The following is a 17,529-nucleotide window of genomic DNA, read 5'->3' on the forward strand; positions in this document are numbered from 1 at the left end:
GCACAAAGACTGGGTTTGAGCCCCCCCCCATCCCCACCTGCAGAGAGAAAGCTTCATGAGTGGTGAGGCAGAGCTGCAGATGCCTCTCTGTCTCTCTCCCTCTTTATATCCCCCTTCCCTCTTGATATTTCTGTTTCTATCCAATAAATAAATATAATTTTTTTAAAAAAAGAAAACAAACCTCGATTGTGACATGCAGAACAACTCTGTAAAGGATAAAAAAAAAAAAAAAAAAAAAAAAAGGAAAGACCAGTATTTGTACACGTGGGTGTAGCCTAATGAGATGATGGTGCACTGCTGACACTATGCTGAGGGGAGAGAGGATGGACTCCAGAGAAACTGGGGAAACAGACCTATAGCACTGGATATGGACGGTAAAGAGAGGCGAGCAGATGCGTCTCCAGGACGGGGTCTCTGAGGACCGAAGTGTGGAGTCTGCCTCAACACTCTTCTACTTCTTTTACAGCTGTAGGGCCTTTCTCCAGTATGAACTCTTTTATGTTGGTTGAGGTGTCCGATTTGAATGAAGGCTTTCCTGCACTCCTTGCATTCGTACGGCTTCTTCCCAGAGTGGATTCTCTGATGCACACTGAGGGACTGACGGTGACTGAAGGCCTTACCACAGGCGCTGCACTCGTAAGGTTTCTCTCCAGTATGGCTTCGGCGGTGACAGATGAGGGCTGGCTTTGTCTTGAATGTCTTCCCGCATTCCATGCATTCGTAAGGCCTCTGGCCCGTGTGAAGCCTCTGGTGCTGAGTGCAGGAGGAGTTGTCGCCGAAAGCCTTCCCACACTCACTGCATTTGTAAGGCTTCTCTCCAGTGTGGACCCTTTGGTGCTGAGTGAGGTGTGTGGTCTGGCTGAAGGCTTTCCCACATTCCTTGCACTCGTATGGCTTCTCTCCTGTGTGAGTTTTCTGATGTTGTGCGAGGTGAGCCTTCTGGGTGAATGCTTTTCCACAGACCTTACAGGTGTAGGGCTTCTCTCCGGTGTGAATTCTCTGATGCGTGGCCAGCTGTGAACTGATGCTGAAGGACTTCCCGCATTCCCCGCATTCAAATGGTTTCTCTCCGGAGTGGATCCTTAAATGGCTGGCGAGGTGGATGTTCTGCCGAAAGGCTTTCCCGCATTCTTTACATTGAAATGGCTTTTCTCCGGAATGTACTCTCTGGTGTTGAGTGAGTGAAGCGTGGTGACTGAATGCTTTTCTACAGACATCACACTCGTAGGGTTTCTCTCCCGTGTGGATCCTCTGGTGCACAGTAAGGGACGAGCTGTACCTAAAGGATTTGTCACACACCTCACATTTGCAAGGTTTCTCTCCAGTGTGGATTCTTCTGTGTTGATTGAGTCCTATATGATCACTGAACGCTTTACCACAGTCAGTGCAATCGAAGGGTCTCTCCCCCGTGTGATAATACCTCCAGTGGCGAATGAGAGATGTGTTCTGTATGAAAGCTTTCCCACACTCGACGCACTCATAAGGCTTCTTGCCTGTGTGGCATCGTTGGTGGCGAGCAAAGGATGAACCGTCACTGAAGGCCTTTCCACATTCTTTACATTTATAGGGTTTCTCTCCGGTATGGATTCTCTGATGGACTGTAAGAGATGAGCTCTGGGTAAAGGTTTTCTTACATTCGTTACATTTAAAAAGTTTTTTTCCTGCACAGACTCCGCTATGCTTAATTACCGCTGAATTTGGGGGAATTTTTTTCTTCTGTGAGTCATGATGATGAACTCTCTCTTTTGAAACATGCAAATAGAACCATGTTCTAGACTTGTTATACTCACACTCTCTTTCCATAGATAGAAATTGGTTGTGAGTGACTGTATCCTGTCTAGCATCTGTTTCCTCATCGAATGCGTTGCTTTCAAAGGGACTCATAGAATCCCAGTTTTCACTGAAAGTGGGACTGTTCAAGTTAGTATCTAAAGGTTTCTCTGGTCCCCCTTCAGCAAATGAATCCTGCTTTGGAAGTAATTCCTGGGCTTCACGTACAGCTTGCCAACCTGAAAGACAACATGACAAGAAGGATTTCCTTATACATATTTATTTACTGACTTACTATTTTACTTTTTGCCTCCAGGGTTATTGCTGGGGCTCAGTGCCTGCACTACAAATCCTCTGTCCTGAAGGCTATTTTTTCCCCTTTCGTTGTCCTTGTTGTCTTATCATTGTTGCTTTTATTATTGTTGTTATTATTGCTGTTGTTGTTGGATAGGACAGAGAGAAATCAAGACAGATGGGGAAGATAGAGAGGGGGAAAGAAAGATAAACACCTGCAGGCCAGTTTCACTGCTTGTGAAGTAACCCCCCTGCAGGCAGGGAATTGGGGGCTCAAATCGGGATCCTTACGCCGGTCCTTTTTCCTCACCAGGCCTCTTGCAATAAGCTGGAGGCAGGTTTCTCGTCTGCTCTCTTTTCACCACCCAAATCCAGTGCAGAGACACAACACACTGCACATAGGAAAAGACATGCAGGCCACCCATAGTCTTGGCAGTCTTCAACAGGCAACCACTATCTTGGTTCTGATGTTAAAACTCTGCACAGCAAGTAGGAGGAGAAGTGTCTGAAAGACACTGATGGTGATGCCCCAAGCGTGGTGGAAATACCAGCTTCCAACTCTACAACTGTTCAAACTCTTTCTAATTTATTTTGCCACCAAGGTTATCACTGGGGCTCTGTGCCTGCAACACTCCACCTTTCCCACTGGTCATTTTTTTAAATAATTGTATTCATTTACTTTTATGTTAAAGGATGAGAGACATCTATAGGTAGGAGGTTGAGGGTAAACAGAGTAATGATTATAGAAAGAGACTTTTTATACCTGAGGCTCCAAAGTCCTGTGGGAATATTTGAAAGCTTAGTAAGACTTAGGGAAAACTCCCCCCATCCTTGGATGGAGGTCTGGAGAGACACCCCCTTGTTAGCCTCTCTCCATATAGAGATGAGCCAAGAGGGAAAAGTCTCCTAGACTCCGTTTCCTCTTGTTAGACTCTCAAGCCCACAGAAATCTCACAATTTCTCCCTGATAGCAGCAGGCCACATGGCTGCCTGCTTTAAGGTTCATTCAAAGTCCACATAGTCACCCGGAGTTCACACAACCACCTCACTTTTGATCATAAAGGAGAACACACTCCATCAAACACCTCCTCAACACCAGATAGAGAAAACCCCAGAAACTCCTATGTCCTTATGTCCCTTGATATCTATGATTTACATCAAGCCTTGTTTATCTTCTCTCTTATCTCACCCTACTGGTTTAACCCCTATGTTTCTCTCAAATGCCTTTAGATAATTAACCTGTTTGCATCATGGAGAATAACTGTCTTGACCTTTATGTATCGCATCAATTCTTGTCATACCAGTCCCCTACCATAGGGGCAAGCTGACCTTTAAGAAACCTGTAATTTCTGACATATTTGAAAAATGTTCTTTGTTTAACTTTCTCTATATATACCCAAGCCTACCCCTGAATAAATTGAGAGTGTTCGTATCAGAATTCCTCCCCGAGTCTCTTTCTTTATCACATAGTCTCTTGAGCTAGTGATGGAGCCTCGGTAAGCTTACCTTCCTGGCTGGAGTCACTCCACGTGAGCCCCAGCAAAGTCCTAGATTCAATGCTCCACACCACCATAAACCAGAGCTGAGCAGGACTCTGGTAAAAGAGTTGGGGGGGGGGGATGAGAGAGAAAAAGAGAGACACACGCAGCACTGTTCATCCACTTACAAACCTTTCCCCTTGCAGGGCTTGAACCCGGATCCTCATGCATGGTAGCATGTTGTGTCCTACCAGGTGACCTACCACTCAATACAGAAAAACCCAAATTCTTAGGAATCAGAGGTCAAACTTCAGCCCCAAACTTCACGATACCCTGACCCCTCCCTTTGGCACAAGTCAACCCTGAGGACTGCAGGCGGAAACTCCTAAACATTAGTGAAGACTGGGAAGAGAGGCATCCTTACCCACTGACCCCAGGCCACGGCCATCATCCCGTCTCATGTTCTTACAGAAACGCTTCTGAGCTGGGTCCAGCAGCTGGGAGAGATCTGGGGTCATATTTGTGATTGTCACCAAGCCCTAAAATGGTAGAAATGTGTTTTGTTGATCACATCTCAGGTCTTGGTGAGTGGACTGTGTCCACATAGTGAAAGGGGCATTCTGAAGCAGGGATCCTCAGGGAAGTTGTCAGTGTCTCAGGTCACAGGACTGTGCCGTATTATATCTGGTATGTTTGAGAAAACACTGAGAGAGAAGTGGAGACACTGCCTGCCATGGAGGATGTGTGATTCTAGAGAGAGTAAACTTAATGTTGATAGAGTTCCTCCGTACTCGGCATACACTGTGCACTGGGTCTCTGGGGTTCTTCTCTCACATACAAATTATCATGAAAAGGAAAGGTCATGGTCCTGCTTGATGGATACAACAAATGACACTCAGTCATTTAACAACTGGGAAAAAGTCTAACCTTGTCAGATAAAGAAAGGACTATAAAAGCTGGATAATGTCAAGAGACTGGTTCACTTTAATGATGGCCTTTTGGTCCACACCAGGCCACCCCATCATCTGAGGCTCTAGTCAGGGAATCCTTGGATTCTCACATGGATATGATGGGACTAGACCTCTAATGGATCCCTCTCCACTATCACTGGTCAGCTTATCAGGAACAACATCATAAGCTCCCTTGTGGGCCTCTACAGGACCTTGCCCTCAATGTAGAACAACAGTGGTAACCCAACACATCCATCCAAAAAGATCTGTGTATACATATGCTCTTGGCAGCACAATTTGTAATAGCCAAAACCTGGAAGCAACCCAGGTGTCCAACAACAGATGAGTGGCTGAGCAAGTTGTGGTCTATATACACAATGGAATACTACTCAGCTGTAAAAAACAGTGACTTCACCATTTTCAGCCGATCTTGGATGGACCTTGAAAAAATCATGTTGAGTGAAATAAGTCAGAAACAGAAAGATGAATATGGGATGATCTCACTCTCAGGCAGAAGTTGAAAAACAAGATCAGAAGAAAAAAAAAAAAAGTAGAACCTGAAATGGAACTGGCATATCGCACCAAAGTAAAAGACTCTGGGGAGGGGGTGAGTGGGTGGGGGGGGGGGAGAATACAGATCCAAGAAGGATGACAGAGGACCTAGTGGGGGTTGTATTGTTCTATGGGAAACTGGGGAATGTTATGCATATACAAACTATTGTATTTTCTGTTGAATGTATAACATTAATTCCCCAATAAAGAAATAAAAAAATGGAAAAAAATGGCAAAAAAAAAAAAAAACAGTGGTGGGGACTGCCCTACTCTCCAAAGGCTAGTTCAACATACTCTGCCACTCAAGGAAGATGGGTCCTGAAATGAGTGCAGCCTAGAATGTTCTCAGCTGTGACCATGGACTGCTTGCGTGACTTACACAAGCGCCTCTGCTAAATATGAATAGATATCGGCCTTGGGTTAGACCAATGGGGTTTACAGTTTATGGTGTTTATATACTGTCCTCATATTTGGGAGCTACTCTCTGCCTTGATCCAGCTTCTAGTCCTATTCTCAATTCTGACACCATCTTCCCCAGACAATACGTTTAACCCACCTGCATGTTAGCTGTTGGACTCAGGCAAAAATTAGTAAAGTCATGGGCCCCTTGGAATATACTTAAAATAGACTTCCTAGCTTCTTCCCACATGAAGACTACTAGTTTCATCTGATCTGTTCCTACCTTCAGGTTCCAGTTTATTAAACAATTTGTCCTGCTTTATGTCTTACCATCTTTCAGACACCAAGTTGCAGATGCTATTATGATTCCATCCTGACCTCCCTCACCAATGTGTCCTGGAACTTCACCTCACCAGAGCCCTGTCCCACTAGGGAAAGACAAGAGACAGGCTTGGGGTGTGGATCAACCTGCCAACATCCATGTCCACAGAATCAGTTACAGAAGACCTTCCACCTTCTGCTCCCCATAAAGAATTTTGGCCCGCACTCCAACAGGGATAAAGAATAGGGAGGGATGGGACATGGAACTCTGGTGGTGAAGACTGTGTCAATGTCCCACTATTATATTACAATCTTGTTAATCATTATTAAATCACTAATAAATCAATATTTTAAAAAGATCCTCCTTAAGGTGTGTTCACTTCTGTCACACAACTAATATTTCTGATTAAAGCAGACATTTGTAATCATTATCACTGAAGAATTTTCTCTTCCAAGAAACAAGGCTGCATATGCTTTCTTCTGAGGAGGTAATACTTGGGGTTTTTTTCTTTCTCTCTCTCTCTCTCTTTTTATTTTTATAAATATTTTTTATTATCTTTATTTGACAAGAGAGCCAGAAATTGAAAGGGATGGAGAGACAGGGAGAGAGAAAGAGAGACACCTGCAGCCCTGCTTCTTCACTCATGAAGCTTCCCCTCTGCAGGTGGGGATCGGGGGCTCGAGCCAGGGTCCTCAGGCATTATAACATGTGTGCTCAACCAGGTGCGCCACCACCAGGCTCCCCAGGTTTTTTTTTCTGTTGTTTTTTTAAAATATTTGTTTATTTATTTATTTCCCCTTTCGTTGCCCTTGTTTTTATTGTTGCTGTAGCTATTATTATTATTATTATTTTATTTTATTTATAAAAAGGAAACACTGACAAAACCATAGGATAAGAGGGGTACAACTCCACACAATTCCCACCACCAGAACTCCGTATCCCATCCCATCCCCTTATAGCTTTCCTATTTTTTATCTCTCCAGGACTATGGACCCAGGGTCATTGTAGGATGCACAAGGTGGAAGGTCTGGCTTCTGTAATTGCTTCCCTGCTGAACATGAGTGTTGTATAGCTATCATTCTTGTTGTTATTATGTTGTTGTTGTTGGAAATACAGATTTCCAAGAAGCATATGTTCACGTAGAAAATTCCATGCTTATTGTAGTCATGCTCTCTATCCTCCAATGTTTCCTTACAAAGAATACTTTGACTTGACTAAAGTTAATTTATCCCCCCTGCACCACTGTAAGCCAGAGCTGTGCAATGCTCTGCTAAAGTAATAACAACAGCAGTCACAATGAATAATAATAAAGTTCATCTCTTGACTTACCGGAAGGCTCTCACACAGGCCGTCATAGTCCCAGCTCCCCCCCAGCATGGAGCACTCCACACTGTACTCTGAGAGTCTCTCCATCATAACTGCCTGGGACAACGTTTCATGACACAAGTCCTTCTTTGGAGGTAACTCCTTGGTCTCCTGAAGAGCCTTCAAGTCTGAAAGGCATTAAATTAATAGTGTGTTAGCATACAGGACACTTCCAAAAGGCAACCTGATGAAGTGAAATGTTAAAAATAAATAAAGGTACACTATTGCTTTAAGAACTTTAATGTGTGCCAGCCGAACTTGCATTCCAAAATGTGTATAGCTGTGGTGTTACAGAGTACAGTCTGCACTGTCTCACCTAAAAGTTGAACAAGCAGTGGATATTATACTTTCAGAAGACTAGAAAAAGAGATTAACAAGGGGGAGAGAAGAAAGCTCACAGCAGTTAGACAAATGACTCAAGTAACATAAGCAAGTGACTTGAGTCATTTCTCCAACTGCTGTGAGTTTTCTTCTCTCCCCCTTGTTAGCCTCTTCTTCCGGTCTTCTGAAAGTATAACATCTATACTGCCCGACTCCCTTGGTACAGGGAATTGAACTGGGAATCTCAGACTTAAGCGCTAGACTTATGTGCCTGAGATTCCCAGTTCAATTCCCTGTACCAAGGGAGTTGGGCGGTATAGTGCAGCAGGTTAAGCACAGGTGGCGCAAAGCACAAGGACTGGTGTAAGGATCCGGGTTCGAGCCCCTGGCTCCCTACCTGCCTGGGTATCGCTTCACAAGGGATGAAGCAGGTCTGTAGGTGTCTATCTTTCTCTCCTCCTCTCTATCCTTCCCTCCTCTCTCCATTTCTCTTTGTCCTATCCGACAATGACAACATCAACAACAATAACTACAACAATAAAACAACAAAGGGCAACAAAAGGGAATAAATTTAAAAAAATAAAATAAAATAAAATTGTCGGAGGCAGCAGGTCCTTGAAAGGCAAAGCTCCCTGGGCCTGTGAGCAAAAGGCTGGCAAATCAGGCCTTCTGAGAGCCCCTGACTTTTCTCCTAGGATGATTAGAGAAAGCTGAGAAAATGATAAAGACTTTGCAGACTCTCTGGGAGAATGATCACTGTCTAACTACATGAACTTTTGCCTCAACTGTATCCTGCTCATGTTTTGAGAAACTGTACTTTGCTTATGCACCTGGATTATGTTTTGAGAAACCTCATGCAGAGCCTGCCTAATGAAACATCTTGCTGTGTGTGTTATAAAAGACTGTAAGGAAAATAAATCCGGGCGCTCACTGCCACTGAATTCTTTCTTTTCTCAATCCTAGCGCCCTCTCCAGATACTACGGTTCCCGGTCAGCTGACTCCAACCAGATAAAATAAAGAAAGAAAACTGCCACTGGCCTTTGCTTCAGCTTAAGTAATGTCACTCTTCATTTTATCTGGCAAAAATTTCCTCTGTAGCTTTATATAACTATTGTTTATTATAATGCTAACTAATAAAACCTGATATGGGTCTTAAAAGTGCAAGTCTTGGGGCTGGATGCTGATGCATATAGTAACACACACACATTCCCATGCACAAGGACCTGGGTTTAAGGTCTCAGTCTCCTGCAGGGGGAAGTTTCACAAGTAGTGAAAGTGTTCCATACAGTGGTGACACAGTGCCGCGTGTGCGTGTGTGTGTCCCCTCCATTCCACCTCTCCCTCCTCTCTCAATTTTTCTGTCTTTATCCAAAATGGATAAATAAATTATGCTTAGGGACTGGGCAAGGATGCACCCAGTTGAGAACACGTTACTATGGGGAAGGGCCCAGGCTTGAGTCCCCAGTCCCCACCTGCAGGGGGAAAGCTTCATGAGCAGTTAAGCATGGCTGTTCTTTGTCTCTCTCCCTCTCTGTCTCGCTTCCCCTTCTCAATTTCTCTCCATCTTATCAAATAAAATAACCATTTAACAAATACTTTCTACATGCCGGGATAGCCTGAGGGTACTTCTTCCCGAGCTAGTGCTCTCTGGCTTGGAGAGAACTCAACTGGAGCCGATCTAGGCTGCTGCGTGGGAGAGGGATCAGGAACTCGTGCCGCACTAACTTCGCAGGAGATACACTCTGGAACTCTCGGAGCCAGAAAGCAATTTCCAAGTGTCTTTAATGAGAAGAGCAGCTGTTTTTATACTCTCCAAGTAGGGTGGAAACAGGATGTGATATAGAGAGGGTGGAGAGAAAAGTGACTGGTGAAAATCAGAGTGTGACAAGGAGGGGGCGGAGCAGGCGAGAATCCTATCACTGAACCACCAATGCCCTGGAGGGAGTGCTTTATGTAAATGTAAAAGTGATTTATGTAAATAGACCAAAGCTTTGAATGGGATTAAATCTATCCCTATATAGGCATATGGTTAAGCAGAAGCCAGGGGGAGCTGGCATACTACCCAACATCTACATATTATTTTTCAGTCTTATATTTTGAAAGAACAGAGAGAATTTGAGAGGGGAGGGGTAAATAGAGAGTCACTTGCAGCATTGTTTCAATCCTTGTAAAGCTTCCCCCTACAGGTGGGAACCGGCGTCTTGAACCTGGATCCTTATGCCTAGTAATGTGTGCAGTCAACTGAGTGTGCCACCACCCTGCCACCACCTGCCCCCTGGCAAGTCTTCATAATCATCTCGAGGTTCAATCAGAGATGAAGGGTCAACAGAAGGGAGGCGTCTTACTCAAGTCATGGGTCGCATGGGACATACCTATAAGACTTCCTAGCTTCTTCCCACACCAAGACCACTAGCTTCATCTGCCCTATTACTACCTTCTGGTTCCTGTTTATTAAATAATTTGTCCTGTTTTATATCTTACTGCCTTTCAGCCACCAAGATGCAGATGCTACCATGATGCCAACCTGACTTCCCTGGGTAGACAACCAAGGTGTCCTGGAACCCCACCTCTCCAGAGCTCTGCCCCACTAGGGAAAGATAGAAACAGGCTGGGGGTATGGATCCACCTGCCAACACCCATGTCCAGCAGAGAAGCAATTATACAAGCCAGAACTCCCACCTTCTGCTCCCCATAAAGAATTCTGGTGCACACTCCCAGAGGGATAAAGAACAGGAAGCTTCCAGTGGAGGGAAGGGGACACGGAACTCTGGTGGTGGGAACTGTGTGGAACTGTACCCTTATTATCTTACAATCTTGTTACTTATTATTAAATCACTAATAAAAATTAAAAATAAATAAAAGAAATCCAGCTCACCAAATTAACTCACACAATGGGATGTAGTGTGATGCCACATGGGAAACAGGCAGAAGCCTCCTTCTCCTTCTCCTTCTTCTCCTCTGCTGTATGAATAACCCATGAGAGTCCCTGCCGTGTCTAAGTGTGGGCAGCCCGTCTTGCTCTATCGAGACAAACTTTCCCTTTGAAGTATGAGCTGAATGAAAACAAGATTCTCAGAGCTCTAGAAACTTGCCATTTCCTCTCACAGTAGCCTCCAAAAGAAATCTAGAAGGGCGGGCTGAGTGGTGGCACACCTGGTTGAGCGCACATGTTACACTGCTCAAGGACCCAGGTTCGAGCCCCCAGTCCCCACCTGCAGGGGGAAAGCTTTGCAAGTGGTGAAGCAGGGCTGCAGGTGTCTCTCTGTCTCCTTCCCTCTCTGTCTCTTCTTCCTCTCGACCTCTGGCTGTCTCTATAAATAAATAAAGATAATAAAATAGAGGGGCATGGTCCGGAGATGGTGCAGTGGATAAAGCATCAGACTCTCAGACATGAGGTCCTGGGTTCAATTCCTGGCAGCACATGTACAGAGTGATGACTGGTTCTTTCTCTCTCTTCTATGTTTCTCATAAATAAACAAACAAACAAACAAATAAAACTCCTGGGGGCTGGCGGATGGCTCCCCCAGTAGAGTTCACACATGACCAAGCATAAGGACCTAGGATTGAGTCCCTACCTACCACAGGGGAGGACTCACAAATAGTGGAGTGGTGTTATGTGTCTGCCTGTTTCTTTCTCCCTCTCTTGTCCACTCTTCATCTTCCAAAACAAACAAACAAACAAACAAAACAAAAAGTTCACTGGGAGAAGAGGAGTCATCCAGGTGCACAGCAATTGATCTGGCAGCAGAAACAAAAACTGTCATTTCGATTCCTTGTCTCACTGAACTTGTTGTTCCAGAAACACCACTGGACTCTGTATTCCCAGGTGGTTTTCAATGCCATCGCAGTATCTGCAAGCGAAAGCCAGGACCCAGCCGTGTGTGCCCTGCTCGCACTTAGACATCCACGTGAGCCTCAAGTCTATCACGGGCGAACATAAACTTGTCTCCTCATCTACTTACCTAGTTTGAATCCACCTGCTTGATACTCTAACCCCAGGCCAGCAAGACGGTTCACCTGGGAGCTACCGAGGTTCGAACCCAGAGCCTGTGGCACTGGGAGAAACTTCGGCGTTATGGCCTCTCTCCCCCTTTGCCCCTGACAGGTGAGGCCCTAGTGGCAACGGGAAATAGACAAGTTCTTGTCTCATTCTTTATTCCCTTGACTTGAAATGACCGTCTCTCCTTTCAATTCTATTTTAATTTATAGTATACAGAACAACTGCTTCTACTCATCTAGTTATATGCAGGGCGGGGATAATTCTTAATGCCTTGTGCTCATTTTACCAACCAGCACCTGGTGGTGTGGCAGCAGCTGCACTCAGTAAATATTAGTTACAACAGTAAGTACAAGGCTGGGAAACAGCTCGTCTGTGAAAAGCATATTTGCTTTCCCATCTGCAAGAGCCTGAGTGTGAGTTCCTGGCCAGTGCTGCGAACACTGCGCAAAGGGGAAGCCATGAATCAGGGCTATGGCATCTCCTCTCTCTCTCTCTCTCTCTCTCTCTCACTCTTTCTCTCCTTCTCTGTCTTTCATCCTCTATATGAAAAAAGGGGGAGGAGGAGTTCTCCAGGAGTAGTGGAATCAATCATTCAGTCACAAAGCCCCAGAGAAGTCCTGATGGGGAAAAAGAAAAAAAGAAAAGAGGAAAATAAGTAAGTACAAGGTCAGCAAGACAGACATCTGAGAGGGTGTCTATTTGGCCATGTGCACATATCAGGTTGAAGCCCAGCCTCTCCCATACAGGGGAAAGCTTCAATGCTGTCTCTCTACTGTTCTTTCTCCCCCCTCCCTCTCTCCCTCTCTCTCTCTCTCTCTCTCTCTCTCTCTCTCTCGTATGGGAAAGCTTCAATGCTCTGTCTCTACTGTGTCCTCTCCGTCTCCCTCTCTCACCCTCCCTCCCTCCCTCTCCCCCCACCCCGTTCCCTTTTTTCTCATGACTGGCAGGCATCACAGCTCCAGGGCAACATTTTCAGAAATGGAGAGACAGGAAGAAAGGGAAGGACCCCACAGCATGGCAGCTTCCCTGGGTGTGGCGGAGGCCAGGCTCACGCCTGGGCTGCACGTGCGGCAAAGCAGGCCCCCTTGAGGTGAGCTACCTTGCTGGGCCTCTGTCTCTATCTGAAAAGCTGGCCCAGAGCAGTGAGACCCCATAGATGACAAAATTAACTCAATTAAATAGAGTAAGAGAGGCTGGGTGGTAGCTCACCCAGTAGAGCAAACATGGTACCATGTGCAAGGAGCCGGGTTCAAGTCCCCAGCCCCTACCTTAGAGACGAATCTTCATGAGTGGTGGCTCAGTGATGTAGGTATCTCTCCTCCTCTCTCAATTCAATCTTTTTAAAAATTTATTTATTATTATTATTTTTTTAATTTTCTTTTTCTTAATTTTTTTATTATCTTTATTTATTTATTGGATAGAGACAGCCAGATATCAAGAGGGAAGGGGGATAGAGAGGAAGAGAGACAGAGAGACACCTACAGCCCTGCTTCACCACTTGTGAAGCTTTCCCTCTGCAGGTGGGGACCAGAAACTTGAACCTGGGTCCTTGCGCACTGTAACATGTGCGCTCAACCAGGTGCACCACCACCTGGCCCCCAATTTATTTATTTTTAATGAGAGAGAGAGAGAGAGAGAGAAACCAGAACCCTGCCCAGCTCTGGCTGATGGTGGTGCTGATGGGGACTGAACCTGGGACTTTGCAGCCTCAGGCATGAACATCAACTGTAGAATGATTAGGCTGTCTTCCCAGCCCTACCCTCTCACGCTCCTCATCCTTTATAAGAAATAAAGGATAAGGGGCCAGGCACCTGGTTACATGCAAACACTACAATGTGCAAAGACCTGGATTCACAAGCCCCTGATCCCCACCTGCAGGGGAAAAGCTTCAGGAGTGGGGAAGCAGAGCTGCAGATGTCTCTCTTTCTCCCTATCTCCCCCTATCCTCTCAAGTTGTCTGTCTGTATCCACTAATAAATAAAATTTAAAAATATAAAATAAAAAATAAAGGATAAGAAAAAAGTACATAGATAAAATTGTATTTGATCAGAGAAAAGACAATGAAACTATATTATCATGAGTCAAAGGCTTTTTTTTCTTTTTAAAAACTTTTTGTTTATCTTTCATTTTGTTGCCCTTGTTTTTATAGTTATTATTGATGTCATCATTGTTAGATAGGACAGAGAGAAATAGAAAGAGGAGGGGAAGACAGAGAAGGGGAAAGAAAGATAGACACCTGCAGACCTGCTTCACCGCTTGTGAAGCGACTCCCCTGCAGGTGAGGAGCTGGGGGCTTGAACCGGGATCCTTATGACAGTCACACCATGTGCACTCAACCAGCTGCATTACCGCCCAAACCCCTTCTTTTAAAAAAAAAATATTTATTTATTCCTTTTTATTGCCCTTGTTTTTTTTATTGTTGTAGTTATTATTGTTGTCACTGTTAGGTAGGACAGAGAGAAATGGAGAGAGAAGGGGAAGACAGAGAAGGGGAGAGAAAGACAGACACCTGCAGACCTGCTTCACCACCTGTGAAGCGACTCCCCTGCAGGTGGGGAGCCGGGGGCTCGAACCAGGATCCTAACTCTGGTCCTTGTGCTTTGTGCCACATGCCTTTAACCCACTGTGCTACCACCCGACTCCCTTTTTTTCTTTTTTAAAGACAGATGATTCTGTAAATCTGAATGACAAATAGCCTACAAGAAGGTGGGGGAGTGGCCTGGGAGATAGAGCAATGGATAAGGCATTGGACTCCCAAGCATGAAGTCCTGGGTTCAATTCCTGGCAGCACATATACCAGAGTGATGTCTGGTTCCTTCTCGCTCTCTCTCTATCATTCTCATTAATAAATAAAAGCTTTTTAAAAAAAGATGGGGGGAAAGGGGTACAGAGGAGAGGAAAAGAAGTTATCTTCAGAGAGAGGGGAGCAGAGTTGGGGAAGGGATGGGGGAGAATGAAGACTTGAGCAATCCACACGACCCCCTCCAGGCTCAGCGGCTTGGGAAGAGACAGCTGGTGGGCCTATGTGTCTGAGGCGGCTGGGGTCCCCCACTGACCTGGGCACAGGCCTCTTGTCTTCCTCTTCATCCAGGGCTCTCCCCTTTGTTCCAGCAAGGAGATCAGATCGGGCTTGGACACACAGAGTCCTGAACACAGAGGAAGCAGGATGGAGTCCCTCTGTGGGGCTGTCCAGCTTCAGGGTGCAGCAGAAGGGGGACGAGGGAAGGCAGGGCCAGGCACATGCTGGAGGACCGAGGGCTTCTGCGTGAGGGCCACGGGTGCAGGGAGAGGCGGGAGGAGGAGCAGGGCCGACACCCTTACCCAGGGACGCGAGGCTCCTGTAGTTCTCCAGCATCACCTTCCTATACAGACCCTTCTGGGTAGAGGTCAGCCGCTGCCACTCGGCTCGGGAGAAATCCACGGCCACATCCCCGAATGTCACCAAGCGCTGGAAAAACAAATGTTGGGAAATTTGGTTGAGCTTGGCAGGGCCCACAAACTACCCTATCTCCATGCTAGTATGGCCCGCCCCTTTATCGACAGACCAATCATCTGCTTTGTCTTATAAATGATTAAAGGTCTCCCTCCTAAGTCCCCACAGGGTATTGCTAATTCCCCCCCAACTGAATCCCTGGCAACGGTTGCTAGGGAAACCCCTACCATTTCCAGCCCCTCCCAGTTTCTGGTTTCTCTGTCTTCAGCAACCTGACCTAGAAGAGGTCAGGCCTGCAGACCTGGAGGCTGGAAGCCAGGCCTTTGGCTCCACATGGCTTCTTCTAGCATTTGCCCTTCTTCCGTAGCCAGTCAACAGCGTCAGGTTGAGCCTGATGTAAAGTTTCGAGACCTCCTTTGAATCTGGAGAGGTGGCAGTCGTTGACTATGTGGGTCCTAGTCTGTCTGGAGCCGCAGGGGCAGTTCGGGTCGTCTCTGGCTCCCCAGCGATGGAACATAGCGGCGCACCGGCCATGGCCTGTTCGATAGCGATTGAGGAGGGCCCGATCATAACGTGCTAGGTCAAAGCCGGGTTGACGCTCGCAGGGGTCTGCGATGAGGTGTTTGTTCTTTACCTCAGCTGACTGCCAACTCTGTTTCCAAGAGTCTGGAACAAAGAAGTTCAATGTAGGCGTAGGGGACCAGATTGGATGACGAGACGTCAAGCGTTGGACAGGGTGGGCAAAGATAATCCGCGTATATTGGCAGGTCCGGTCAAGCATAGACGTGGGAAATGAACTTAGGTGATGCCGCATCCCGATGAATATCTGGCGGGGCAATGTTGCTAAGAACTGGCAGCCATGGAACTGGGGTGGAACGGATGGTCTGTCTGGAGCCGCAGGAGCAGCTCAGGTCGTCTCTGGCTCCCCAGAGATGGAACATAGCGGCGCACTGGCCATGGCCTGTTCGATAGCGATTGAGGAGGGCCCAATCATAACGTGCTAGGTCAAAGCCGGGTTGACGCTTGCAGGGGTCTGTGATGAGGTGTTTGTTCCACGTGGCTTAACCTGCTGCACTCACACCTGACTCTGGGGCTCCCGCATGAATAAAGATTTGTATTGCTACTGCCAGGAACTTGGTTCCTGGATCATCTCTCTCTCCCGCGAAGTTAGCGCAGCAGACAAAACCACGTTTGTGCTCAAGCACTGCCCTCACAGCTGAGGTGTGACTATGGGCTCAAGTGTGTCTCCCTAACGAACATACTGCAGGCATAACCCCAGATGGGACTGGACATGGAAACAGGGCTTCAAAAGAGGTGATCAGGGCCCAGTGGTGGCGCACATAATTGAGTGCACACATTACAGTGCACAAGGACCCGGGTTCAAGCCCTGGTCCCACTTGCAGAGGGAAAGCCTCATGAGTGGTGAAGCAGGGCTGCAGGTGTCTATCTCTTCCTCTCTACCTCTTTTTCTCTCTCAATGTCTGTCTCTATCCAAAATACATAAACATAAATCAAATGTTAAAAGAGAGAGGGAGAGCTCCCCAGCTGCAGGGCGGAGGCTTCACTAGCAGTGAAGCAGGTCTGCAGGAGTCTCTCCTTTCTTCCTCTTTGGCTACCCTCCTCTCTTCATTTCTCACTGTCCTACCAAGTAAAAAGGGGAAGAAAGGAAGAAAGGAAGAAAGAAAGAAAGAAAGGGAAAAGAGTGGCCTCTGACAAAGGTGAATTTGTTATGCAGGCATGGCACCCCATCAATAGCCCTGGAGGCAATAAGAAACAATATAAGATAAAAAAAGTCAAAGACTTTTTTAAAAAAAATTACTTTTCCTTTTGTTGCCCTTGTTGTTTTATTGTTGTTGTAGTTATTATTGTTGTTGTTATTGATGTCGTCATTGTTGGATAGGACAGAGAAGTGGAGAGAGGTGGGGAAGACAGAGAGGGGGCGATAAAGACAGACACCTGCAGACCTACTTCACCGCCTGTGAAGCGACTCCCCTGCAGGTGGGGAGCTGGGGGCTTGAACTGGGATCCTTATGTCAGTCCTTGCAGTTCACACCACCTGTGCTTAACCCACTGCGCTATCACCCAACTCCCTAAAAAAGACTTTTTAAAAAATATTTATTTATTTACTTATTCCCTTTTGTTGCCCTTGTTGTTTTATTGTTGTAGTTATTATTGTTGTCTTTGTTGGTGGACAGGACAGAGAGAAATGGAGAGAGAAGGGGAGACAAAGAAAGGGAAGAGAAAGACAGACACCTGCAAACCTGCTTTACTGCTTGTGAAGCGACTCCCCTGCAGGTGGAGAGTCAGGGGCTCGAACCGGGATCCTTATGCTGGTCCTTGCGCTTTGCTGCCACATGCGCTTAACCCGATATGTTACCACCTGACTCCCAAAAAGACTTTTTAAAGAGATGATTAAGGGCCAGCGAGACAGCCCACCAGCTTTGTCATGCATGCAGCCCTGGTTTAAGCCCTTGGCCTCCAAGGCACTGGGGAGGCTTCAGTGCTATAGCATTTCCTCTCTCTCTCTCTCTCTTTCTGTCTCCAGGGTTGTCGTTAGGGCTCAGTGCCAGCACTACGAAACCACTGCTCCCAGCAGCCTTTTTTTTTTTTTTTTTTTTTTTTTTTTTTTACTATTATTAGATAG

The 17,529-nt window shown here is 46.2% G+C and overlaps 1 protein-coding gene across 1 annotated transcript in view; it reads right to left on the reverse strand.

Moving 5' to 3' along the window:
- The window catches only part of LOC103123650 (zinc finger protein 420), a 98,712-nt gene that overhangs the window by 24,492 nt on the left and 56,691 nt on the right, over nucleotides 1–17,529 (reverse strand). The window contains 1 exon segment of the mRNA XM_060175932.1: nucleotides 465–1,612. Within this exon segment, the coding sequence (XP_060031915.1) occupies nucleotides 465–1,612 (1,148 nt within the window).

This window comes from Erinaceus europaeus, chromosome 2, assembly GCF_950295315.1.
Source record: "Erinaceus europaeus chromosome 2, mEriEur2.1, whole genome shotgun sequence".
NCBI classification, from domain to species: Eukaryota; Metazoa; Chordata; class Mammalia; order Eulipotyphla; family Erinaceidae; genus Erinaceus; species Erinaceus europaeus.